General features: G+C 36.7%; 1 protein-coding gene across 5 annotated transcripts in view; it reads left to right on the top strand.

Moving 5' to 3' along the window:
• Nucleotides 1–27712, top strand: part of GLRA3 (glycine receptor alpha 3) — a 197423-nt gene that overhangs the window by 115657 nt on the left and 54054 nt on the right. For all 5 annotated transcript variants that reach the window (XM_070069662.1, XM_051832423.2, XM_051832427.2 and 2 more), the window contains 2 exons: nt 1540–1622; nt 24720–24857. In XM_070069662.1, the coding sequence (XP_069925763.1) occupies nt 1540–1622; nt 24720–24857 (221 nt within the window). The remainder of the gene's footprint in view (nt 1–1539; nt 1623–24719; nt 24858–27712) is intronic.

The raw sequence follows: 27712 nt of genomic DNA, 5'->3' as shown, positions 1-27712 counted from the left end.
CAGCTCTTTGAATTATTTTAATGTGTTATAGACTCTGAATCCAGTGAATTTCCAAATGACATTCCTGCTACTCTTAAAAACTCAACAGCTTCACATGTCTGTTTATGTCTTCCCAATTTTTTCAATAAAACCTAACTTGCCAAGGATATTTACTGTTGAATATAGATCATTTTAACTTTGTGTTTATGGCCTAAATAAAAACACAATTTTGGAGTGGATGTTTGGCCTAATGATTAAGACACTGCCTGGATGCCTGCATCCCTTACCGGAGTACCTGGGTCTAAGTCCCTACTCCACTTTCTATTCCAGCTTCCTGCAAATGAATTCCCTGGGAAGCCACAGTAATGGTTCAAGTACTTAAGTCCCTGCCTCCTTTACAGGAGACCTGGATTGAGCTCCCAGCTCCTGGCTTCAGCCCAGACCAGCCCTAATTGCTCCTGGCATTGGTGTTGTGGGGTGTGTGTGTAGCGGGAGGGTGCTGGTGGTAGTGAAGTAGAGTAAAGGAGAGCTCTGTCTCTTGTCTTTCTCTCTCTCTGTGTATGTGTCTTTCTGCCTACTAAATGAAAAAAATAATATTTTAGTACCATTATGGAGAATGTGGTTATCCTTTTTAGAGTTGCTGGTTATTTTTGGTAATATGTACATAATTTTTATATGTAATTTAAATCATTCATTGTGTGTCCACATTATAGAATTTGTAGGAGGAGTAAATGGGTAAGTCTGAGTCATTAATAACTAATATTTGTTGGATGTTTTCTCTGTGTCAAGCTCTTGTCTAATGACTTTACATGTCAATCATGTATTGCACATAGTAACACTCTGGAGAAGGTGTAGTTATCTTCATTTTAGATTTGAGAAAATTAATATAGGAGGAGTGAAAAAATCTGCCTACTTCATGACATTTAGGAAAACTAATCTACCTAGAGTGCTCATTAATATATTTAATTTCAGTTCATAAGACAGACTATCTTGACAGCCCTTAAGAAAGAACTTAATTGAATAAATTGTTTGGATCGCTCTCACTCTCTCTCTCGGGTCCAGGAACCACAGATTCTCAGTGGTCCCAGAGGAGATCTGAGTAGTATTCTTTTCTAACAAAACGTGTTTAAGGGTGATGCATTATTTGGAATACCCACACAGTAATAGTCTCTGGAAGTGGGAGGAAGAGTTTTTTCCAATGGGTTGTCCTTGTGTGAAGCAAAATCAGAACTTTGTAAGGTCAGCAGGAAATTATATAAGGGTGTTCCAGAGCACTATTTCCTGACCTTCAAGAGATTTGGGGGATGCCGTCATCTCACAGAAGGGATGGTGGCTCTGACTTCCAAGTCCTCCAGATTCACTCCACTGAAATCCACTGGTTCTTCACTGACAACTTCTTTGGTGCGCTTACAGAGAAGTGTGAAAGTTGATGCACACACTTCCTTCTTTGCACCCTGCTATTCCATGTTATCACTACCAAAATCATATCATTTTTCCTTAACAACAGAATATTAAAGTGTTATAAATTTCCTTTAAAATAATTAATTTAAATTCTTTCAGATTGACATTAACACTTTCCTGCCCGATGGATCTCAAGAATTTTCCCATGGATGTACAAACATGTATAATGCAACTGGAAAGTTGTGAGTATGAAAATTTTACTTCTTCTGAAGACTTTTAGTGTATAGAACACATGAGCATCCCATCATTTGTACAGATGATTTATTTTTCAATTTTTGGGGTACATATTTACTGAATAACCGTATAGTCTTTCACTAGACATTGAAAGAAACATCTATGAACACTTGATAACTATCAACTCTGAAAAAGAAGCAAATTGAATATCTATAACTAGCAGTTTTTAAACTTGAAATCAAATCTATGCCCTTATGCTTATCATTAAAATTAAAAAGAATAGGGGCCATCTTTGTGGCACAATAGGTTGACTGCTACTCAGGAAGCCTGCATCCTATAGCAGAGTGCCTAGGATTGAGTCACACCTCTGCTCTGCTTCCAATCCAGCTTCCTGTTACTGTGTACAATAGGTAGCAGATGATAGCCCAAGTACTTGGATTCCTGCCATTCATGTGGGAAACCTGGGTGGAGGTCTCCTACATGCTTGAGCCTGATCCTACTTCTAGCTTGAGCCTGACCCAGCCCTGGCTGATGCAGATATTTGGGGGAATGAACCAGAAGATGGAAGATTCATTCTCTCCCCAACCCCTTTATTTCTCTACCTTTCAAGTAAAATAAACAAGTAAAACTATTTTTAAAAAAGTAAAAAGGATATGATTCATTGAAAATAAACTATCATTTATTTTTTGAGTGCCAACTAATAGGACATGTATTCTGTATATATTATTTTTATACTCATAGCAAGAATATTGTTATTATCTTCATGTTTCCAAAGTTGAAAATGGTCACTCTCACTGATTGAGTATTGTGCTAAATTTCACAGAGATCCTAAAGATAAACTACCTTGCTCCAAATCCTATACACCCCCTTGTTAACTAATATTTATACGTTAATATTATCCTACAGGGTATGTTACAGATGTTATCTCAGAGGAAAGATTTTCTCACATATAGTCAGAGATTTATGCCAGCTTTCAGACACTTCTCTAAATTTTGTCTTCAAAATGAGTCTTTACCCATCACTGCTTAAGGCCAACATGGATGAAAATATTAGGTACACCTGTTTTTCCTGACTTATCTATGTCAGCTCTAAATTGATTGCATTCCATGTAATGCACGGGAAAAAGAAAGCAACTTGTTGTGTTTTTCCTCTGGCATTCGGTTACCTTGGGAGTAAAAGTCCTATTTGGATGGATTTTTTGAAGAAATGGAGCATTGAGCCTGTGATTTTAAAGTAAACTGAAAATATAGAATTGGGGTGGTGCTGTGGTGCAGTGGGTTAACACCCTGGCCTGAGGCACCGGCATCCCATATGGGCACCGGTTCTAGTCCCAGCTACTCCTCTTCCGATCCAGCTCTCTGCTATGGCCTGGGAAAGCAGTACAAAGTGGCTCAAGTCCCAGGGCCCCTGCACCCAAGTGGGGGACCCGGAAGAAGCTCCTGGCTCCTGGCTTTGGATCAGCTCAGCTCTGGCCATTGCGGTCATCTGGGGAATGAACCAGTGAATGGAATATCTCTCTCTCTTTCTCTGTCCCCACCTCTCTCTGTAACTCTGTCTTTCAAATAAATAAAATAAATCTATAAAAAAGAGTATATTATCACAAATAATAAGAGAAAAAGGGAAGACAGGAATGAGGAGGGAGAGAAGGAGACAGGGAGAAAGGGATCATTGTATTCAGGAATCATATCTATGAATTCATGTAACTTCTCTCTATATTAATAAATTTTTTTAACTTTTATTTAATGAATATAAATTTCCAAAGTACAGAATATGGATTACAATGGCTTCCCCCCCCCATAACGTCCCTCCAACCCGCAACCCTCCCCTTATCCACTCCCTCTCCCCTTCCATTCACATCAAGATTCATTTAAAGTTGAAAAAAAGTGGATCTTGGGACTTCAGTCTCAGAAACAAGGTGTGCAGTGTTACAGAGATGTCACTAGATGGCACACCTACCCTGTGGGGGTACAAGACCAGCCCCTCCCCCAAATTGTTTTTCTTAAGAAAGTGGAAATATATATTTCTCTGATAATTCCTACTTATAAAATTTAAATGTGCTAATATCCTAGTGTTCCTTAAATATTAAGTACATGTATAGATAAAGTACTAAAATAAATGAGAGAAAAATAAGATAATTTAAAATTGGAAGGCTATTTAGTGATATAAATGGGAAGGGGCAACAAAAGATTCAAAATAGCATAAATTTTGGCCTATACCATGGAAAAAAGCAATCTGAGGACAGATTTATTATGTTGCAATGTGATGGTGTCTATCAAACTATCAAAAGCCAAAAACAGTTGGAAGACACTTGATGCAATTATTAAGATGCCACATATAATGCCTGCATCTCTTATTGACACATTTGGTTTAAATTCTGGCCCCTCTTCCAATCTAGTTTCTTGCTATTACAGACCCTAGCATACAGCAGATGATAGCTCAACTATTTGGGTGCCTGCCACCTGTGAAAAAGTTGAGTATTCTGACCCAGGGCTCCTGCCCTGGCTGTTGCAGACATTTGCTAACTAAACTAACAGATGAAAGATCCCCCCCCCCCTTTCTCTCTCTCTCTGACTTTGAAGGGAAGGAAAGGAAAGGAAGGAAGGAAGGAAAAAAGGGAGAGGATGGAGGGAGGAAGGGAGTATCATTATATTCTTAGAATTGTATGTATGAACTATGTTAAATCTGTTTTCCTTGTGTTAAGATCACATTAACATAAAAAATTATAAATTTTTTTGAAAAACATGTTAAAACATGAAAAACATGTTAAAAACTGTAATAGCCATATATAGAATGGTACAATTAGTCATATGAAATAGCTGAATGCAAAGCAGAAAACACAAAAACAGATGCTTAAGAAATACCGACATTTAGAAGTTGTTGGAAGAAATTGCAGATGGTAAATTAAACTCATTTTTTTGTATTAGAATAAACTCTCAAGCAGATCTGTAAAAGAGTATTAAATGGTGTAAAAGAATTCAGATAATTGAAGAAATGACCATTCTTATTAAGGAAAAACAGTAATGTGGTTAGAAGGATAGTCAAAGCTGGATTTCAAAAAGCTTAAATGAAATATGAGTGATGAGAAAGTGGGAACAACAAGTAGAATCTTGTCCATGAATGTTAGTTACTAAGGAAAGTTTAGAAAGATTATAGTACCTGTGGGAGAGTGGGGTCACCAGGCTTCATTTTTAGGTTAAGAAGAACTTACTAGGGCTTATTTTCAGGACAGATAGGAACATAGCAAGACCTCTTATGTGTCTGCCTTTCTCAGGATATTTCCACAACAATCATTCTCAGCTTGTGAAAAAATAGTCTGTTACCTATGTCCCCCAGTTTCTTAATTCTTTTATCAGGAATGAGTGAATTGCTTCAAGTGATCCTTTCATATTCAGTTATTAAGCATATCCTGACCTTTTAGAACTTAATTTAACACACAGTATAGGATAACCTTTCTTAATTGCTTTAGTAGATGCTAACTAAATCCTGTCCATCAAAATAGAAGCTTATTGAAGCCAAAATTTTCAAGGTGTTTTTCTTATGTCTTTTTTAATGCAATTTTGCTTTTCTCTTCCCTTTTTAAAAAAATCGTGGCTTAAAATGGCAAGTTAAAAGATTTTAAATAAGTTTAACTTACGGGAAAGTAGGTAAAAGAGTTTAACCTGCTATAAAACAAGATCTCTAAGAAAACCAGTGTCTACTTTCCAAAGAAATCTAACTACAAAGGGGAAGAAGAGAAACAATCAATAGTGTTAAGGCATGGAAAATAAACAAAAATGCAAAAATCATTTAAAGGCAAAGGCCTAATGGCTGTGAGGTATTATCTTCCTTAAATTCATTTAATGTACAGCAATGGTGAGGACACATCTAAATGGCTTGGGGAATGTCTCTTCACTTAAACACAAATTGAAAAACTATCAAATCCATAAATATATATATATATATATTCATTTTATTTGAAAATTAGAAAAAACAAATAGTTCTTCCCTCTGCTGGTTTACTTCCAAAATGCCGGCAATAGCTGGACCTGGGTCAAATCAAATCTGAGAGCTGGGAAGTCAATCTAGATCACACATATGGATGTCAAGAACCCAACCACTTGAACCAACACCTGCTGCCAACCAAAATGCACATTCCAAGGATCTTGGAATCCATGTACAGCTTGGACTTGAACCCTGGCACTAGTTCCTGGCACTTCAGTATGGAATTGGGGCACTCCACGCAGCATACTAGCCACTGTGCCAAATACCAGCCCCTGAACTTTTGCTTATTTCTGTTTACATTTTTATTGCCAAGCACACTTCCATGCACTACATGCAAGCTGAATGTGATGGAACAAAGACATAGCCTCAGCCATTCTCACTCATTGCCCAAAAGAGCGTAATATTGAAATTTATTCCTTGCCCTTGAAACTCAATTCAGTCTCACACCCTGTTGTCTTTACACCCCATCTCTGCATTCTTCCCCAGGTTTGGAGGCCCAGTGGCCACTTGAAAAGACCAGTGTGTAGGAATTCACCTCTGCCTGCCTGCCCAACCCCACCCTTAGTACTCCTAAGGTATAAAAAAAGCCCACCTCCTGAGTTCAGGGCCTCCTGCCGCATGTCCCATAAATCTGCACGCTTTCCATGTGTCATGCTTCCGGCAGTTGGTCACCCACTTCTGTGAATTTATTTTCTCTGAATATATTCTGTCTGGCTGTAGATTCGTATTCTGCATCCTGTTTGTTCTATGCCTCTTTCTCTAACATTTTGGTGCTCTGTGTCAGGAAGCACCAATCTGGGACTCTTTTCCAAATTTAATGAAGACAGGTAAATTGGCATTCTTGTTTATGCTTGATATCATTAGAAATTCTGCTGAAAATCAAGATAATACCCTTTCTCACTCTTAAATTAATAACTGGCATATCTGAAATAGAACAATCCACAAAACTAATTGGAGGAGTTGCTATAGAACCACTTTCCTGACGAAGAAGGCCAACAACCAACAAGGAGTCATGCAGAGTGTGGGGCAGGGGGGCATCACAGAGAAAGAAGGTGTTAATTGCAGACCACAGAGGGAAGAACTGAGCAGTCATTGCTTAATTCCTGGGACCCTGAGGCCTTAGATGTGGAGGTTCTTACAGATTGAAGCTGGGGCTAAGAGATGAATGTTCAGCTTGTATTTAAGTTCCTAGTTAACTGGGAAGAATCCTTGAAGCCAACCCATCACATTTTCCTAACCTCTACTTTCAACTTATGTCAGGATAACCCTAAGGTCTTTGGCATGCTTCCACACTCATCTCTTCCTTCATAATTTTAGCAGTCTTCCTTGGTTTACATTTTGATTTTGGCAAAATGCGTGTGCTAGTCTACTTTGTGTTTCTATATCAGAATATCACAGGGTAAATTTTAATGAAAATAAATTTGCTGGCCTAAATTCTGAAAACTGTAAAGTCCAAGATCAAGGGGCTAGCCTCTATTGAGGGTCTTCTTATGGCCTCATCTCATGATGGAAGGCAGGAGGTATAAGATGCAAAGGAAGTCAAGCATGTCCATTGTAATGGCGGTATGAATATGGAACTGTCATAACCTTGTCACCTCTTAAAAGTCCATCCTGTCAATTAAACTCCCTTACAATTACATTCACAAATTTCAGCACAAGTTTGGAAGGAACAAACGTTCAAACTGTAGCAATATATAAAGATAAAATGTACCACCTTAATCATTTTTATGTGTAATATAGTAGACAATGTATCATTTGGCACAGTGTTGTAAAACCAGTCTTCCAAGTTTGGGGTGGGTGTTGTAGCATAGTGGGTTAAGCTGCCATTTGGGATGCCTGCATCTCATATCAGAGAGCTAGTTCTGAGTCCCAGATCCATCAATTCCGACCTAGCTTCCTGCTAATTTAAACTTTGGAAGGCAGCAGATGATGGCTCAAGTACTTGGATCCCTGCCTTCCATGTGGGAGAGCCAGCTGAGTTACTGGCTCTAGGATTTAGCTTGGCCTAATCCCAGCTGTTGCATGTATTTATGAAAATAAAATATTTTTTTATTTTTTTTAAACTTTTATTTAATGAATATAAATTTCCAAAGTACAGCTTATGGATTACAATGGCTTCCCCCCCATAACGTCCCTCCCACCCGCAACCCTCCCCTTTCCCACTCCCTCTCCCCTTCCATTCACATCAAGACTCACTTTCGATTCTCCTTACATACAGATCAGTCTAGCATACATTAAGTAAAGATTTCAACAGTTTGCTCCCACACAGAAACACAAAGTGAAAAATACTGTTTGAGCACTAGTCACAGCACCAAATCCCAATGTACAGCACACCAAGGACAGAGATCCCACATGAGGAGCAAGTGCACAGTGACTCCTGCTGTTGACCCAACAGATTGACACTCTTGTTCATGGCATCAGCAATCACCCTAGGCTCTTGTCATGAGCTGCCAAGGCCATGGAAGCCCTCGGAGTTCACCGACTCTGATCATATTTAGACAAGGCCAGGGTCAAAGTGGAAGTTCTCTCCTCCCTTCAGAGAAAGGTATCTCCTTCTTTGATGACCCATTCTTTCCACTGGGATCTCACTCGCAGAGATCTTTCATTTAGTTTTTTTTTTTTTTTTTTCCCCCAGAGTGTCTTGGCTTTCCATGCCTGAAATATTCTCATGGGCTTTTCAGCCAGATCTGCATGCCTTAAGGGCTGATTCTGAGGCCAGAGTGCTGTTTAGGACATCTGCCATTCTATGGGTCTGCTGTGTATCTCACTTCCCATGTTGGATCATTCTCTCCATTTTTTATTCTATCAGCTAGTATTTGCAGACACTATTCTTGTTTATGTGATCCCTTTGGTTCTTAGTCCTATCATTATGGTCAATTGTGAACAGAAATTGATCACTGGGACTAGTGAGATGTAAATAAAATAATTTTTAATCTCTCAAAGTTTTTATCTGGCAAAACCGAAATACTGTACCCATTAAGTCACAATTCCCCATCCCTCCCTTCCCTCATTTCCCAGAAGGCACCGTTTTTCTGGTTTCTATGAATTTAATGACTTTAGATTCATGTAAGTGGAATTACACAGTATTTGTTTTTCTTGACTGATTTATTTCACTGAGCATTCTTTGTTAAAAATTCATCCATGTTGTAGCATGTATCAAACATTTCTTACTTTTAAAGTCTGAATAATATTCTGTTGCAAGTATGTGCTACATTTTCTTTCTCCATTCCTCTGTCAATGAATACTTGTAAGGCTTCCAGATTTTGATGACTGTGATTAATGATGTTGTGAACACGGATGTACAAATATCCTCTTGTTGATTTTCAATTCTTTTAGATATGTACCCAGAAATAAAGTTGTTGGATAATAAGATGATTCATTTTAAACTTTTCAAGGATCTACCTTATTGTTTTTCATAGCAGATGCACCATTTTACAGTCACCAACAGTGCACAGAGGTTCTAATTTCTCTACGTCCTTGCCAATATTTGCTGTGCTTTGTTTTGCTGAATAGCAACCATTAGGTTCAGTAGACTATTTTGAATACAGAAGATCACTTATAAGTTAAAGGATTTCAGTGTTTTTTTCCTGTGATTTAGCCATTTGCCATGCTTTATTACTGTCACTGTTTTCTTTCTTCTTTATTTCCTCCAAAAAACTCTTTTAACTCTCAGTTTTTTCACCTGAACCAAATGTCATTTCCATAGCACATTGGTTCAAAACTTGTGTGGTGCTTTCCCTAGAGATGACTCCAGCTTCCAACTCCATGATCCCTTGAATGATACAGTACATCAGCTGCTACTTATACAAGAGGAAGAACTCAGAAAAATGCATTATATCCTTAAGTCTTTCATTAAGAAACTATACAAATTATATAAACCATTAATATTTCAGCAGCTCACTCTTCTGTTTTGTAAGATAAGTGAATTACATTAGAAGATAGCAAAATTCTTCTGAATTCTTAAAAAAAGATTTAAAAGATTATTCTCTAATATACAGGATGATAAATCTAAAAGATAAAATTCAGAAGATAACATCCAGAAACCCAGTATATTCACCAAAAAAGGATCAAGAGTAAAATAAAACCAATTAGGTAAATAAAGATATAGGAATGTTCTGTAATGATTATAAACAGGAAAGTCAGCCAAATTAAAAAAAAAATGAGAACATGAAAATGAGAAAAAATGTGTGAATGCAACTTTAGAGAAAATAATCCTAAAAAAATTAGAAGGCCACAAGTATTGTAGAGGTAAACCTCAGAAGTGTTCCATACTGAGGTCAAAACCTAGGAAGTATGAATCATACTGGCAATTGCTTTGGTTGCTTACTTTATATCTTTTGTTCTGAGGCAACCGGGTTCATGGTTCCCTACCAATGAATTCTTACTGGTTATGTAATGAGTATCCCACTCAGATTTCAAAAGATTTTGAAGTCTCCAAAGTACTTAGAGAATGCTTACTCAAATTTATAATCTCTCAGAAATCCCAAGGGGCCTTTTTCTTTAGAATTATATTATCAGTATTCCCTGGCTGGTTTAGAATAATTTGTTGATTTATTTTTGTTAATAGTAGAATGAAAAATACAAATGCAATTATGGAAAAAAAAAAGTTCTGCCAAATTGCTTTTTCTTGGTCACAGTAAGGAGAGTCATATCATTTCCAGTCCTTAGGCCTACTAAACATTGCTGAATGGAAATAATGATTATAGGAGTAGACATTTTTAAAAGATTTATTTATTTATTTGAAAGTCAGAATCACAGAAAGAGGAAGAGAGAGAGGGAGAGAGAGATCTTCCATCAACTGACTCACTCCCCAAATGGCCACAATGGCCAGGGCTAGGCCAAGCCAAACCCAGGAGACTGGAGATTCACATGGGTACAGGGGCATGGACACTTGGGCCATCCTCTGCTGCTTTCCCAGGTGCATTAGCAGGGAGCTGGACAGGAAGTGGATCAGCCAGGTCTTAAACTAGTGGCCATATGGGATGCCGGTGTCACAGGCAGCAGCTTTACCCTCTATTCCACAGTGCTGGCCTCAGAGATAGATATTTGACCCAACAATGAAGGTGGCATTTGGGACACCCATACTCCAGATCAGAGTGCATGAGTTTATGTCTCAACTCCACTCTCAATTACAGCTTCCTGCTAATGTGCTCCCTCGGATGCAGTAAATGAGGGCCCAAGTGAATGGGTCCTGGTAGCACACATGAAGGGCCTGAATTGAGTTCAGGCTCTTAGTCTCTCAGTTTTGTTCTGTCCCAGCCCTGGCTATTGTGGGCCATTGGGGAGTAAACTTGTGAGTGGGAAATCATTCTTTCTCTGGCTCGCACATAAATTACATTAAAAAAATAATAGAGGTCTCTATAAAAATGAGGGTTCTCTGCATTTGTTTTTAAACATAAAAATGATAAAAAATACACCAAGTTACAATGTTTCCTATGAGCAGTGACTTTTTTTCTATGTTACTAATTGTCACAAAATTTCCCTACATAGCTACTTTTGAAATTATGGAATATAGCTGAGTAGTCAGGACTACTGGATGTAGTTAACATCATCATTTGTAAAGTAAGCCTTCATCTCTAACATAATTATAATCACTGATATTTTGTCATTTCCATGAAAAAATAGCTATGATATATCCTTTCTATGCAAAAATTCTTTAGTCTTTCATGTTTAACTAAAATATATTATCATTTAATTAACAAATCATGAATTAGAACACCAAGAAAAATATCTTGGGAATGTAGCTTATGATAAAATTGGATGATTTAACAAATAATTTTATGAAATCTTTAACACATTTTAATTTATCTGGTAACGAGTGTAAACAGAATTTAATGGCAGTAGAGTTATGAATTTATCATTTATTTGCTATAAACAATTTAAGGCTTGTATACTTCAATTGTAAGCCTTCCTGATGCAACAATTCAATCAACAGGATATACCATTTGAAAACATACTAACTTAAGTAACTTTTTATTATTATAGTAGTTCTCATAACTGTATTAATCATCCTATAAATCTGTTTTTTCAGATTCATCACTGATATCTATATACAATTTTAGGTGAAATTATTTTCTATATACTATTTTGGGTGAAAGAGAATCAAATATAATTCCTCACTTTTAATTATATCTTTTTTTGCACAAATGACATTTTAATTTTAGATGTATTTGATATCATAAGATTTAGTTGCAAGTAAAACGTCAGCTAACTTTTGTCTAATTTGGTAATCATTTTTGTTTAGCTTTAATAACAAATATTTTTAAAGTAATTATAATTGCTAGGAAACCTGAAAGGGACAATGTAGCTGTAATTATATGACAAATTATGAAATAATAAATCATTTGAAGTTATATAGAGATTCCTATAAAGGCTAACGCACGTCAGTTTTTATTAGACTATGTGAATTACTGTGTTTGAAATCTGTCCATTACCATGCTGATTACTTCTGTTGAGCATGTAAATGAAAGTATTTTAGTGATATATTTCAAATTCATCTTGAATTTATATTAAAATTTTATAATTTCATTTCCTAAATGTTTAAGCTGCCTAATCACATTAAAATCTGAATTTTATGTCATTATGAATACCAGTTCATAATGGCACTCTTCAAATGTTTTCAGAAATAAGAATCTGAAATGGATTTTGTTTTTTTTTTAAAGATTTTTATTTATTTATTTATTTGAGAGGTAGAGTTACAGACAGTGAGAGGGAGAGACAGAGAGAAAGGTCTTCCTTCCGTTGGTCCACTCCCAGATGGCTGCAACGGCTGGAGCCAGGAATCAAGTGCTTCTTCCTGGTCTCCCATGCAGATGCAGGAGCCCAAGCACTTGGGCCATCTTATACTGCTTTCCCAGGTCATAGCAGAGAGCTGGATTGGAAGAGGGGCAGCTGGGACTAGAACTGGTGCCTTTACGGGATGTCGGCACCTCAGGTGGAGGATCAGCCTACTGAGCCATGGTGTCGGCCCATGAAGTAGGCTTTCATATGGGATTTTTTTTTCCCTAGGATTGACTCAGCTTCCAGTTCTTGTGAATGAATAGTGATACTGAAATAGCAGGAGTCAAAAACCTCAAGCTAAAGGATTATAATAGTGTTTTTAGTTTTCTACTGAAAGCATCAGAACAATTTAGATACTGCCAAACTGATTTGGCTGAAAATGTCTTTGTGAATGGATTATTTCTTAAATATGCACAGATCTAATATTTTCAGAGGCAGACAAGTAACATTTCTAGCAACATGGTTTACTCCAAAGAGATGGTCAGGCAGACCCCTCTTGAAACCATGGCTAAAGGAGAAATCTGATCAATCACAACACCTTTTTCTCAAGAAAATTGACTCAAAGCTTCTTTTCTGATTTTAGTTGTGATTTAAAAGCATTTTAAATACTGTATGTTAAATGTGTGAAAATTTTCTGAGGTTTTGAAAAATATGAGTAAAGTTATTGGTATGGTTGCCATTTTAGAAGAGCAGTTAGCAGTCACAAGGTATCTTATCCAAAATAAAAAAAAGAGGAGAGCTTAAATCTATGATTAAAAACCAAGTGCCTCTGGTCTTCCAAGAAAAAATTTAGCCAATGTATATCTAAGATGATGGTTATAGGTCCATTTTATCAGAGAGTTTTAGAAAAAGTGTAATTACTAAGAAAATATTTAATATTTAATAGGCTTGAAATTTAAATGAAATCATATGTAACAGCCTGATTTATGGTAAAAGAATTCAAATTAAATTGCATGAATTATAAATAAAAATATTTTAAATAAATACATTTTGACATAGCAGTTGTTCCTTGTCAGTTCAATAAAACTTACTTGAGTAATATTTCTCCTAGCAATATGTCAGCATGTGCCAACAGTGAGCATGTTTTTCCTTTTGCTGTTTAAATTCCAACTGCTGATTAAGAACATAAGCATTTGCTAACTAGGTCAAACTCGAAATCTCTCTCTCTCTTTCTGCTAATAACATTTGCAATAACTAAACCAAATATTCTCATTTAGTTTTAAAACTAAATGTGAATCTACAATTTACTAATAAACCTCTAAACTCATTGTAACTTAAATATATGTTCGTTCTAATAAGTTCTTCCTTCATAGGAAGGTACTTCAAAAAATTCATGAAAACATGGAATTAAAAGACAAGCTATTAGGGCTGGCATTGTGATACAGCATGTTAAGTACTGCTTGCAATGCTTTGTTCAAGTCCCTACTATTTGCCTTCCAGTAAAACTTACTGCTATTATTCCTGGGAAGGCTGTGAAATGTAGTCCAATTACTTGGGTCTCTGTCACCCATGTGACAGACGTGGACAGAGTTTCTGACACTGGCAATCACAATTCTTCTCCTTCTCCAGATTCTATAATTTTGCCTTTTCCAGAATAACATATAATTAGAATCCTACAGTGTATAACCTTTCCAGATTGATTTCTTTCATTTAGAAATTTGCCTTTGGGGCTGGCACTGTGGCACAGCGGGTTAAAAGTGCTGGCCTAAAGCGCCGGCATCCAAAATGGGTGCAGGTTCTATTCCCTGCTGCTCCTCTTCTGATCCAGCTCTCTGCTGTGGCCTGAAAAAGCAGTAGAAGATGGCCCAGGTCACTGGGCCCCTGAACCCATGTGGGAGACCTGGAAGAAGCTGCTGGCTCCTGGCTTCGGATCTGGGGAGTGATGGAAGACCTCTCTTTCTGTCTCTACATCTCTCTCTATCTTTCAAATAAATAAAATAAATCTATTTTTTAAAAAGAAATTTGCCTTTAAGATTCCTCCATGTCTTCCCATGGCTTCAGGGATCATTTTTTTTTTTTGCATTGAATAATATTCCATTGTCTGGATATAACAGTTTATCCATTAACCTATGGAAAGGCATCTCAGTTGTTCCCAAGTTATGAAAATTATGAATAAATTTGCTCTAAATATCGGTGTGCAGGTTTTTGTATTGTTGTGTTTTGAACTCCTATGTGTAAATACCAATGAGCATAATTCCCTGTTTGTATAGTAAGAGTATATTAGGTTAGTAAGACATGCCAAACTCTCTTCCAGAGTAGCTATACCACTTTTGCAGTTCCACCAGCAATTGTTCCCCGTTCTCACCAGCAGTCGATGTCAGTTTTGACTTTTAACCTTTGTGCTAGGTATGACTGGTGTCTTGTTCTAGTTTGTGATTACCTAATGATGCATAATTAGGTTTCTAAATGATTGTAGCTTTAGATCACCAGATATCTTTGGACCATTCCGCTCTCAATATTTTATATGTACAGATAAATAAATATAATTAAATCAAGATTTTCCAAAATGGCCTACATTCTTATCTAATGACATGAGAAGAAAATGTGAAATTGTAAAATTGCATAATTTTATTGGAGGGTTGGAGGAATCCAAAGAAAAGTTAGAATCCTTTTCTTCAAACTTTGCAAACCTCTCGAGAATATTATTTGTTTGTTTAATACATTTAAGCTTCAAAGTATGAGGACTTATTTAAGTATATATCCAATGTTTTTCTAAGATATCTGTATCCAAAAAACTATAATTTTTAAAAGGAATTATAGATAATTGCATTTCAAGCTCCCTGCTCATTGCTGGAAAGTCAATTTACCAGAGACAAAAGTTAATGCAAAGAAATCATGCTTATTCAAGAGGCTAGTAATCTTGAGGGAAAAACAAATACTTGTGTCTCCAAAAAGTACTTTCTCCCTGATTTTCAGATTAGCAAGAGGAATTTCTAAAAAAAGTAAGGGGTAATTGAGGGAGGTTAAGGAGGATAATGAGTGAAGTTAAGGAGGATAATGAGTGAAATTGATTGCAAAAAGTTAAATTGAAACTGGTTAAGTCATGGTTCCTTTGGATTAATGCTACACTCTTAGATTTGGTGGCTATAGACTCCTGATCAGGTGGTGAGCCCTTCAGTGTTGGACTTATTGGTCACAAATTAATCCTTACCTGAAATATTACAATACTAGTCATCTTCTTGCAGTTAACCCCTGCTAGAATTTTTTATCTATTGAATTAAAGGTTGGTCTGATTAACCATTAAGTTGACAATTGATTTTTCTTAGGCATAATGTGAAAAGAAAATCTATTTACTATAGTTATGATTGCAAGCATAACATAAATTCTTCAGATATCCTTTCCCCCATAGTGTTACACAACAGGGTATCTGTGGAATTTTTAAACCTGAGTCTACTGGACTATAATTGCCATGTTGTTGCTTTCCTATGGACAACATGCCACTACCAGATGCTGAATATTGGCCATTGTTTTTTGTCATTGGCCATTCCACAGTATCCCGGAAGATGCCCCTCAATAAAGGCAGGATCCAGAGACATTTTCTGCATTTCTCAAGTTCTGTCAGCGTGTTGTTTCCAAGCCTCACAGATAGTCACACTATGATTTTTGATGTTGCACCACCCTTACCATGCTACATGCAGTTAGCACAATTATTAAATATTTATCTGTGCTTCACTCTACTCTAAGTTTCATCTTTGATTCATTTGATCAACCTCTCTGTTTCTATAATAATGGCAACTGTTTCTTATTTTTATTACATTTCATCTAAACACATCTATAACAGTATATCTGACCACATCAAAAAATAAGTTTGGAAAGGTCTTGGAGTTAATCTGTTTTTCTTTCTGAAGTTTTTATTTATTTTTACTTTATTTAAAAGGCAAAGAGATGGAGAAAGAAACAGACAGAGAGATCTTCCACCTACTAGTCCATTTCCTGAAAGTCCCAACAGCTGGGACTGGACCAGGATGAATCCAGGAACCCAGAACCTGATGAAGAACTTCCACATGGGTGACAGGGACCCAAGTGCTTGAGTAATTACCTGCTGCCTCCCAGAGTGCATATTAGCAAAAAGCTGGAACTGGACGCAGAGTCAGGACTCAAGTCCAGGTGCCCTAATATGTAATATGGATGTCTCAAGTACCATCTTAACTACTGTGCCAAACACTCTTCCCAAGTTCATACATTTGAATAAACTCAATAGATCTTTGTAAAAAATAAGAAAGGGCGGGAGGGAAGGTAGGGTGGAAACTATCACCATGTTCCTGAATTTGTATATAGGAAAAAAAATGCATACCTTAAGTATTTTTTAAATCTTTTATAATATAGCTGGCAAATAATTTTCCAGTCTTTGCTCGAGGAAAATATTTTACCAATTCTGTGGTCAGACAATTCCATTAGATATTCTTACTTCTATGTAGCTAAAACATAACTCTTTAGCTTTCTATTCTGGTTATTACATTTCTGCCCTCAGCTTTCTAAGGATTTTTCTAAGATACTTTTATACCTTTTAAAATTTATTTTATGTACTATCTCTTGATAAATTCAGATATTCTTTTTTTAATTTATTTGACAGGTAGAGTTACAAACAGAGAGAGAGACAGAGAGAGAAAGGTCTTCCTTCCATTGGCTCACTCCCCAAATGGCCACTACGGCCGGCGCTATGCCGATACGAAGCCAGGAGCCAGGTGTTTCTTCCTGGTCCCCCATGCAGGTGCAGGGGCCCAAGCACTTGGGGCATCCTCCACTGCTTTCCCAGGCCACAGCAGAGATCTGGACTGGAAGAGGAGCAAATGGGACTAGAACCCAGGGCCCATATGGGATTCCAGCACCACAGGTGGAGGATTAACCAAGTGAGCCATGGCACTGGCCCCTAAATTTAGATATTCTTTAATTTTAATTATCTTCTCTAAGTAGAAGTGACTACCAAAACTATATCTCCAATACTGACCTCATTTTTAAAATATAAGTCCATTAGTAGCTCTTGGTGTATTTGTGTGGATCCCCACTGACGTTGAGCCTGGCTAGGAGGATTGACGGGGTTTAGGCACCTACATAAGACTGTAAGGTGCCCCCTGCATACCCCAGGCTCTGAGGCTCAATTTGTCTAGGTGGAGCACTAGGCCTAGACAGATGGCTTGAAGAATATCTGTCTCTCTGTGGATTGGACAGGCTGGAACAGACCCTCCGTACCCAGTGGTTGTGTGGAAGCCTTGTGTGCAGAGACTAAGGGAACTCTGCAGTAACACAATAGGGTACAGGATGTAGCTGTATCTCTGGTCAATCACTGTGTATGGCTCCACAAGGAGTAGGTCACTGAAGTGAAATCTGTGCTCAGAGTGAGGACTGCACAGAACATTTGTGCAGTTCATGCAACAGTGCAGGTGAGTGTTGCATCCACTGGGGGCTAATACCCAGGTGATGATCACCTAGAAGGAAAGGAGATAAGGGTGTGATCACACCAAATGAGGTGACCACTCCCCCAGTTCTATTAATAAAGAGGAGATCTACCACACCCAACCTGGATATGCACCCCACCCTGAAGCACTACCAGAGCTCCCTGGCTATACCCAGCACACACCTCAAGGAATTCATTCAAAGTGCAGACATTCCACTAAGCCACAGAGGCATAGTTCAAAGATAGAAGCCATCAGAGGAAAAACCAAAAAGTATCTCACAAATGGCTAAAAATTAATGCAAAAATTCAAGAAACAAGAATAAGGAAGGCAACATGACACCCACAAAGGAACACAAGAATATTTCAAATTTATAATGTGAGGATGAAGAGATTGAGGAAATGCTGGAAACAGAATTCAGAAGATGAATCACAGGATTACTCAGGAGAATCAGAAGCAAATCTATGAATTAAAGAAATCCATACATTACATGAATGAAAATTTTTCCAATGAAATTGAGATCTTAAAAGTGAAATCAAAATGAAATATTAAAAATGAAGAATTCAGTAGATCAAATAAAAAAATGTGGAGGAAGCCTTAACAACAGTCCTGGAAAGAAGGAATTGAAAGTATTTCTAATGCAGATGAAATGAGTCCATGCATAGCAATCCAAAAGACTCCACTGAGAGACTATTGGAACTCATAGAAGAGTTTGCTAAAGTGGCAGGATATAAAATTAACACACAAAAATCAATAGTTTTTGCATATACAGACAATACCATGGTTGAGAAAGAACTTCTAAAATCAATTCCATTCACAATAGCTACAAAAAAAAAATAAATACCTTGGAATAAATGTCAAAGACCTCTATGATGAAAATTAGAAAACATTAAAGAAATACAAGAAGACATAAAAAAAGAAAAAATCTTCCATGTTCATAGATTTTAGGATCAATACCATCAAAATGTCCATACTATCAAAAGCAATTTATAGATTCAATGCAATCCCAATCAAAATAACAACAAGGTGATAAAATTCATGAGGAAACACAAGATATCCTGAATAGCTAAGTAATCTTACACAGCAAAAACAAAGCTGGAGGCATCCCAATACCAGATTTCAGGACATGCTACAGGGCAATTATAATCAAAATAGCCTTGCACTGGCCCAAAAACAGACATGTGGACCAATGGAACAGAATAGAAACTCCAGAAATCAATCCATGCATCTACAGCCAACTTTTTTTTTTTTTTTTTTTTTTTTTTTTTTGTGACAGACAGAGTGGATAGTGAGAGAGAGAGAGACAGAGAGAAAGGTTTTCCTTTTGCCATTGGTTCACCCTCCAATGGCAGCCACTGCTGGCGGGCTGCGCTGATCTGAAGCCAGGAGCCAGGTGCTTCTTCCTGGTCTCCCATGGGGTGCAGGGCCCAAGTACTTGGGCCATCCTCCACTGCCTTCCCGGGCCACAGCAGAGAGAGGGCCTGGAAGAGGGGCAACTGGTACAGAATCCGGCGCCCCGACCTGGACCGGTGTGCCGGCGCAGCTAGGTGGAGGATTAGCCTAGTGAGCCACGGCGCCGGCCGCAGCCAACTTATTTTTGACAAAGGAGCTAAAACCAACCCCTGAGGCCAGGACAGTCTCTTCAACAAATGCTATTGGGAGAGCTGGATCTCCATGTACAGAAATATGAAACAAGACTCCTGCCTTATTTCTTACAATAAAATCCATTCAAATTGGATCAAAGACCTAAATCTATGACCTGATACCATCAAATTACTGGAGAACATTGTGGAAATTGAAAGATATTGGCATAGGCAAAGACTTTTATGGAAAGACCCAGAAACTCAGGCAATAAAAGCCAAAACTGATAAATGGTATTACATCAAAATCAGAAGCTTTTGCACTGCAAAAGAAACAGTCAGCTGAGTGGTGAGGCAACTGAAAGAATGGAAGAAAATATTTGCAAGCTATGCAACTTATAAAGGGTTAATATCCATAAAGAGCTCAAGAAATTCACCACCAACAAAACAATCCTGTTAAGAAATGAGCAAAGGACATGAACAGGTATTTTTCAAGAGAGGAAATTCAAATGGCCAACAGACACATGAAAAAATACTCCAGGTAACTAGCCATCAGGGAAATGCAAATCAAAACCATAATGAAGGTTCACCTCACCCTGGTTGGAATGGCTCTCACACAGAAGTCAAGAAACAACAAATGCTGGCAAAGATGTGGGGGAAAAGGTACCCTAATCCACTGTTGATTGTAATATAAGCTGATACAGCCATTGTGGAAATAGTTCGTAGATGCCTCAGAAATCTGAATATAGATCCTACCATATGATTCAGCCTGGAATTTAGCAAACCAAAAGAAATTAGCATATGAAAGAGTTATCTGTACCCCCTTGTTTATTACAGCTCAATTCACAATAGCTAAGATATGGAATCAACCCAGATGTCCATCAACTGTTACTGGATAAAGAAATTATTTTATATATACACTATGGAGTACTACTCAACTGTAAAAAGAAAATGAAATCCTGTCTTTTGTAGCAAAATGGATGCAACTGGAAACCATTATAATTAATGAAATTAGCCAGTCCTAAAATGACAAATACCATATATTTTCCCTGATCTGTGGTAACTAATAGAGTATCTAAAAGGTAATGTATTGGAGTGAAATTCACATTTTGAGACTTGATGACTATTCACAGCTCTTGTCTCTGCTTTTCTTCATACTACTAGTTGAACTATTTACTTATTGTAAGTTTAAACTTATGATCATAAAATAAAAGCAAAAAATAAAATTAGAAATAGAAAATAAGGGGTTGGTGCTGTGGCGTATTGTGTAAAGTCGCTGCCTGCATGCCAGCATCCCATATGGGTACCAGTTTTGATTCCCGGCTGCTCCACTTCTGATCCAGCTTTCTGCTGTGGCCTGGAAAAGCAGTGGAAGATGGCCCAAGTCCTTGGGCACCTGCACTTATGTGGGAGACTTAAAAGAAGCTCCTGGCTCCTGGCTTCAGATTCATGCAACCCCAGCCATTGTGGCCATTTGAGGAGTGAACCAATGGATGAAAGACCTCTCTCTCTCTCTCTCTCTCTGCCTGTCTTTCTCTTTGTGTAATTCTGATGTTCAAATAAATAATCTTTAAAAAATGAAATAGAAAAATAAAAATGAAATTAAAAATTAAAAATAATAAAAATAAATAGCCCTATAAGAATTTTTAAAAAGGAATTTTATCTGTGAACTATATAAATCCATTAAAACTTACAGTAAAAAACATTTTAAAAAAAGTATTCAAGGTGTTTAACTACAGCAAAAATAAAATAAAATATAGGTTCATGTTTTCAACTATTTTAAACAGACATGGGGCCTTCACAAATTATTGAAAATGTGTATTATTAAAAAAGTAGGGTGAATTTCAAAACATTTTGTACTAAAATAAACTTACCTTTTAATTCCATTTTTTGCATGAAATGTTAAGAGTACCCTTCATCTAAGACAATTTTAAATTTGTTAACATCAACACCTGTGTCTCCTGCTGGTATCTTAAGTTCAATGAAACCCAACATAAACTCATTATATACAAACACAAACACACACAAACACCCTCTCTTCCTCCTTTTCCCTTCTCTATTTTCAATTCAAATTTTCTAGCACCTGCTATATGCTACATACTATTTTAGGTGCTAAAAAATCTAAGTAATAAAAAATTTGGCAATAAGATAATAAATCTCTTTTGTAATAATAAATGAGTTATAAGGTAAGGATAACTACTAAGGAAAATCACAAGAAACAAATAATGAGAACAGATGGGAGGAAAGGTATTTTATAAGATGGTCAAAGCAAGCATTCCTAATTACATGAGATGTGAGATTTTACAACTGTGGCATAGACATCTGTGTTGTAGACTAGAACCTGAATATTTTTAGCTGCTTATTTTTCTATAAATATGAATATTAATTAGATTAAGTCCCAATTTTGATAAAATGATCAACTGAAGAATTTCCTCTGAGTTATATTTCTGGAGGGACAATACAAAAGAATGAGAGGTTGCTTTGTTTTACTTTCTCAAGAGATATCTAAAGTATCTGAAAACAATAGTGTCCTAAGGATTAGTGAATGAATATGAAATTGGAAACCACATCTTTATCAATTTTTAAAGTAGAATTAATTTGACTATCTTTTACCTTGAATGAATTTTTTATATAAATGTGATTTTTTAAAATTATACTTTGGTCATTTGGAAAATATTAATTCAATATCCAGATCTTCCAAACAATTGATATATTTCATTGTATAATAGCAGAAGTTAACATCTGTTAATGTTATCATATAGCTCATCAAAAAACCCTTATGTTGTGGGAAGCTGTTCTAATACTTCTCAAAAATTACAATTTTGATTGAAAGTTTAAAATCTACCATTGAAAGCAAATACTTTCAGTTGTTTTCATTGACATGGTAGGTTCATTTCTCCATTTTCAAGAAAATGTCCTTCTAAACATCCATACATAGTAATCACAATTTTCAAACTTTTTTTTAAATAAAAATGCTGGGGCTGGCACTGTGGCCTAGCTGGTAAGGCCGCCACCTCACCTGCAGTGCCAGCATCCCATATGGGTGCCAGTTCTAGTCCTGGCTGCTCCACTTCCAATCCAGCTCTCTGCTATGAACTGGGAAAGCAGTAGGAGATGACCCAAGTCCTTAGGCCCCTGCACCTGAGTGAGAGACCTGGAGGAAGCTCCTGACTCCTGGCTTCAGATTGGTGCAGCTCCGGCCATTGCAGCAAACTGGGGAGTGAAGCAGCCGATGGAAGACCTTTCTCTCTCATGCGCGCGCGCTGCGTGCTTTTGCCTATCTGTAACTCTGCCTTTCAAATAAAATAATTAAATCTTAAATATATATATATATATATATAAAAAATAAAAATGCTGTTTCACAGAAATGCCAGCTAGTTCAATTTGCAACTTCATAACACTGGTGAATTTCCTCGAAAGAACTGTTGAATTAAAGCATGCAACTCACTGATGTGCCTTATGTGGACATGCCATGTGGAAGTACAGGATATTGAGATCTTTACAAATGATCAACATTTAATAAATCTAGTAACTGTTACTACTCCATCCAGGATCAAGTATTGTTTAAATAAAGTGGCATTGATTTTACTGAGGATGTTTACTGCTTCATGAGTTGTCAAGGACATTGATAAATAAAAGTGGCATCCTGTTTAGAGATATGGCAGTAAGGAATAGAATAAGCAGCAGCACAATTTGGTGCCTTAATTTGTGCTAAAGGACTAAAATTCACCTACCATTGGTTTTTCAACATCAGAGCAAAGGTTAACACAATGAATAAAGGCAGATAATGTCTTGCCATGATTATGAAAGTAACTTTGACCTTGCAAATCACATGAAAGGATAATGCTTTATTCTAAAACATAATTTTTGTTATATCATTCCCTTGCTCAAAAGATTTCAATTGCTCTTTGTTTCCTACAGAACATTTTTAAAAGTCATTTTTTCAAGCTGAATTCTAAAAATTATATAACTTGTATTAATCTATTTATTTCTGCTTACCTGTTGTTTTTTATCTGTTGTTTCATTTGCTCTTGTACAAATCAGGTTCTAGATAAATGAAACTATTACTATTTCTATTATAAACCTTAAAGTTTAGGCATTTCTTTCAAATAATTTTGCTGTTTCTTTTTCTTGAAGTGTTTTGCTATCCTCACATTCTTTAGATGCAGGTCCTGCCTTATTGTAAGGTCCAACTCAGATGAAACTTAAGTACATGTCATAGACCCCTCTTCTGAAGATACAAGGCACTCATTCCGCTGGCTATCTCTGGAAGATTCCTTCCAGTTATTGAGGAGGGTAGGAGTGATCAGTTCCCTTCTCCACCCTATGTTCTGTTCATGCTACCCTGGTTCACGCTAGTTATTTCTAATCACTCAAGTCTCTTTCCCTTAAATAAAAGGTTATTTCCAGGAAAATTTACATGAAACAAGTTCCCTTGCATGATGCTTTGTAGACCTACAGTTTCTCCTTGCTTTGCCTGACATCTTACTTCAGAGGCTACAACATGTTTTCTCTCTCTTTCTACTTTCATGGTAATTGTGCACCAATGAACTCATTTATCAGAATAACAGAAATCCTGCCCCACGGGTCCTATTGACTTTTGATTCTGTCTCTGCAGTAGCTTTAACATACATCTCAATAGTTTTTCACTAAAAAGGAAGAAAGGAGAAAATTCTGCTTATCACAGATCACGCTCATACAGAAATAAGTCTTTTAATTTATCAGAGGCTGTTGACATATTACAAAATCCATTAGTTAATTTTATCCTTAACTGATATTTTGTGCAATAATTTTCTCTTTCACAAACTATGCAGTGTGGATTTTCTTTGTGCTCTTGTTTTTGATGGATAACAGATATTTGCATTTAAATATCACTTTGATTATGAGCATATAAGTAGATTTCTTTAATCTAAAAGAGTTAATAATTAAATCAATAAATGCATTTGGTGGTGATGTTTTCCTTTCACAAATGTTTTAGTTTAAGTCATTTTCTAACCAATAAAAATTTCAAGTTATGTTGAAGGAATCTTCAGTGACTTGAAAGAAGGTGAGTGGAAACTTAATGGTGTGGAAACAAAATGAAGATTGCTGATGTAATCCAGAAGCTGCCCATCCTATGGAAGGAGTATATACATGCATATACCTTAAAGTTTCTACATGCCATATTACATTTTTTAGATAGATTCTTTTTCTTGCATTATTTGTGAAGTGTTATATACAAACTTCAGTAAACTTTTTGGAATGGAATTAGGCAATGCATAGTTGAATGTACAATATTAAAATGATAGAGTTAGATCTTCTCATCTGATGAGACTACACATAATTTTTTTTCTTTCTTTCCTTTGAATGCACTTTCTTTATGTTTTGCCTAGTTGGGTACACAATGAATGATCTCATTTTTGAATGGCAAGATGAGGCACCTGTACAAGTGGCAGAAGGACTCACTTTACCCCAATTTCTGTTAAAAGAGGAAAAAGATTTACGATATTGCACTAAACATTACAATACAGGTACGGATTGAAACTTGTCTTTATACTTATAACTTGTGATTTTATGATATCCAGATGTTTCTTGAGTATAATGCTAGGTTAATTATTTCAACTGTGTATAGATCAGTCATGGTCATAGAACATGAAATGGATGTATTTTCAATTTATATATATTTTACCTTATTGCACATTGTTATATAACTGGCTTGTATGGGCCCGGTTATATATGTTAAGACTTTTTTTGTGAGAAACCCATAGTTACTGTTATGGTTTGAGTATATCTCCCTAGCCTTCATGCACTGGATGCTTGGTTCTCAGTGTGATGATGTCAGAGGTAGTGGAAGATTTAAAAGTTGGACCTGGTGGGAGGTAATTAGATCATAGGTGCTGCCTTCAGAAGGGACGTTCTTGCAGGACCTCAGTTACTTCTCATACGTATGAGTTGTTATAAAATGGGCCATCCCCTGAGCTTTCCTTCTCCTGCAAATGGCTGTTTCCCTTTCCGCCTCTCCACTATATTATGACCGAACAAGGGCGCCCTCACCCAGGCTGAGCTGGTGCTGATGTCATGCTCTTGCAGCTTCAAAACTATAAGCTAATAAATTTCTTTTCTTTATGGCCACCCAGTCTCGGGTATTCTTTATAGTAGTAGAATCTGAACTAATGTAGGTACACCAAGGTGATGTTTAAAAGAATTCCTTTAGTTTGTATATGAGTGGTAAAATCTTTAAAAATCATTTTTGGGCTGTAAACATCTGCTAACACACACACACACACAAAAAGAAATTTCTTTGTAGTTCAACTTTAATTTTTGTAAACTTTCCCTTTGCCAAATTTTTTAGGAATTTTGAGGTATTTTTTATCTGAGCACTTAATACTCACACTGACATAGGAAGCTTTTGCCCTTGAGTGTAGTTATCAGATATATTTATTTGAAAATACGAAGACTGAGAAACTCAATATGATCATTTTAACTTTACAAAATCTGCGCATCTGCTCACTTCTTTCAACTGGTTGAGCTATTCCCAATATATTTTCTAACTAATATGTTTCTAAGATAATATATTGCTGTGAATTCCACTAAAACTCCATCCCTAGGTGTTGTTTGGGACATCAGCCCAATGTGGCAAGTGCATGGCTTCCCGCTAGCACCAACTGCTTTCTATCATTTAATTATAGTAACTATGCTATATCACGGATTCTGCATTTTTCAGAACTATGAGCTGACTTTTCACTATTTAAAGTCCCTAGAATTTAACAAATTCACAGTATCTGATCAAAAAGTCATTGTCATTAACTCAAAGATGAAGCTTACATCTAACTTATAAGGGAGTCCAAGGTTAATATCTCAGCACAATATAAAGGACAGGCAAGTCAATAGCAATGCCCTTGTTCAACTTCTTTAGGGCAATCACAATCATGAACCCTTTTTAGAGAAAAACTGACAAAAGCCTCTAGAGGTGGGTTATAGTGTTGCATTAGTTTGCTAGGGCTGATATGACAATTTGCAGACATGGTGGCTTAAAACAACATAAATGTATTTTTTCCCATTCTGAAATCAAGGTGTCAGTAGGATCCTGCTTTCTCTAGTACTCTGTGGAAGAATCCTTCCCTGCTTTTCATAATTCCTATTTCTGGTATCCTTGGCTTTAGATGCATTACTTTAGTCTCAGTCTCCATAGCCACATGACATTCATTCTCATGTCTCTGTGTTCAAATTTTCCTCTCCTTATGAGGACATCAGAAATACCTAATTTGGGACACAACTTACCCAGTATAACTTCATTTTAACTTGACTATATCTATGAATATCTTATTTCTAAGTAAGATCACATTCACAGGTTCCAGGTGGACATTAGTTTTAAGGAGATGTCATTTTAACCCAGAATAAGAGATGCAGGGATTACTAGGGATACATTTCTATGATGCAGCATCTAAAGACCCCTCCTTGATTGGCATACTGTAGAGCTACCTACCAAGCTATTATATCTTAAAGGAAAAAATAATCTTACATATGTGAATGGCTGATAGAAGCAAAGAATTGAACAGGTGTTTTTCAGATGATATCAGAGGGAATTAAACTGTTTGATCTAAGAGATTGAAGCATAATAGTCTTCTCTAATTATCGAGAGAATCCAAGTATCTGGTAGTGTCTTCAATTAAATATGTGGTGAATTTGCTTCAGACACCAAAGTCTTACTCCTAAAACACATTAGAATACTTTGAGTTATTTTTCAATAATAGACTCAAACATGACAATTGCAAAATAGAAGAGAAAAACACTAAAAACACACTTATAAGTATCTTCTTCTCTTAAAAAAAAAAGAAATATACTGATTTTAAGAATGCTTTTACCCTGGGCTGGTGCCGTGGCTCATTTTGCTAATCCTCTGCCTGCGGAGCCGGCATCCCATATGGGCACCGGTTCTAGTCCTGGTTGCTCCTGTTCAGTCCAGCTCTCTGCTGTGTCCCAGGAGGGCAGTGGAGGATGGTTCAAATGCTTGGGCTCCTGAATCCGTATGGGAAACTGGGAGGAAGCACCTGGCTCCTGGCTTCGGATTGAAGCAGCACACCAGCCTTGGAGGCCATTTGGGGGGTGAACCAAGGGAAGGAAGACCTTTCTCTCTGTCTCTTTCACTGTCTATAACTCTACCTGTCAAATAAAAAAAAAATGCTTTTACCCACAAATGAATTTCACAAACTGAGAGGTTTTGTTGATTTTTATTTTAATGAAAAATTGGTGAATTTTTTACATTTTTCTCTTTGTAATCACACGCATTCTGTGTGTAAACAGTGTATACACACACACATACATGCACATAAGAACTGTGTGTATGTGACTATAAATCTATATACTTTTCTTTCCCAGCACTACT

The sequence above is a fragment of the Oryctolagus cuniculus genome, chromosome 2 (assembly GCF_964237555.1).
Source record: "Oryctolagus cuniculus chromosome 2, mOryCun1.1, whole genome shotgun sequence".
Taxonomy (NCBI): Eukaryota; Metazoa; Chordata; class Mammalia; order Lagomorpha; family Leporidae; genus Oryctolagus; species Oryctolagus cuniculus.
The sequence above is the reverse complement of the archived record's forward strand: the minus strand, read 5'-3'. Positions and strand labels throughout refer to the sequence as shown.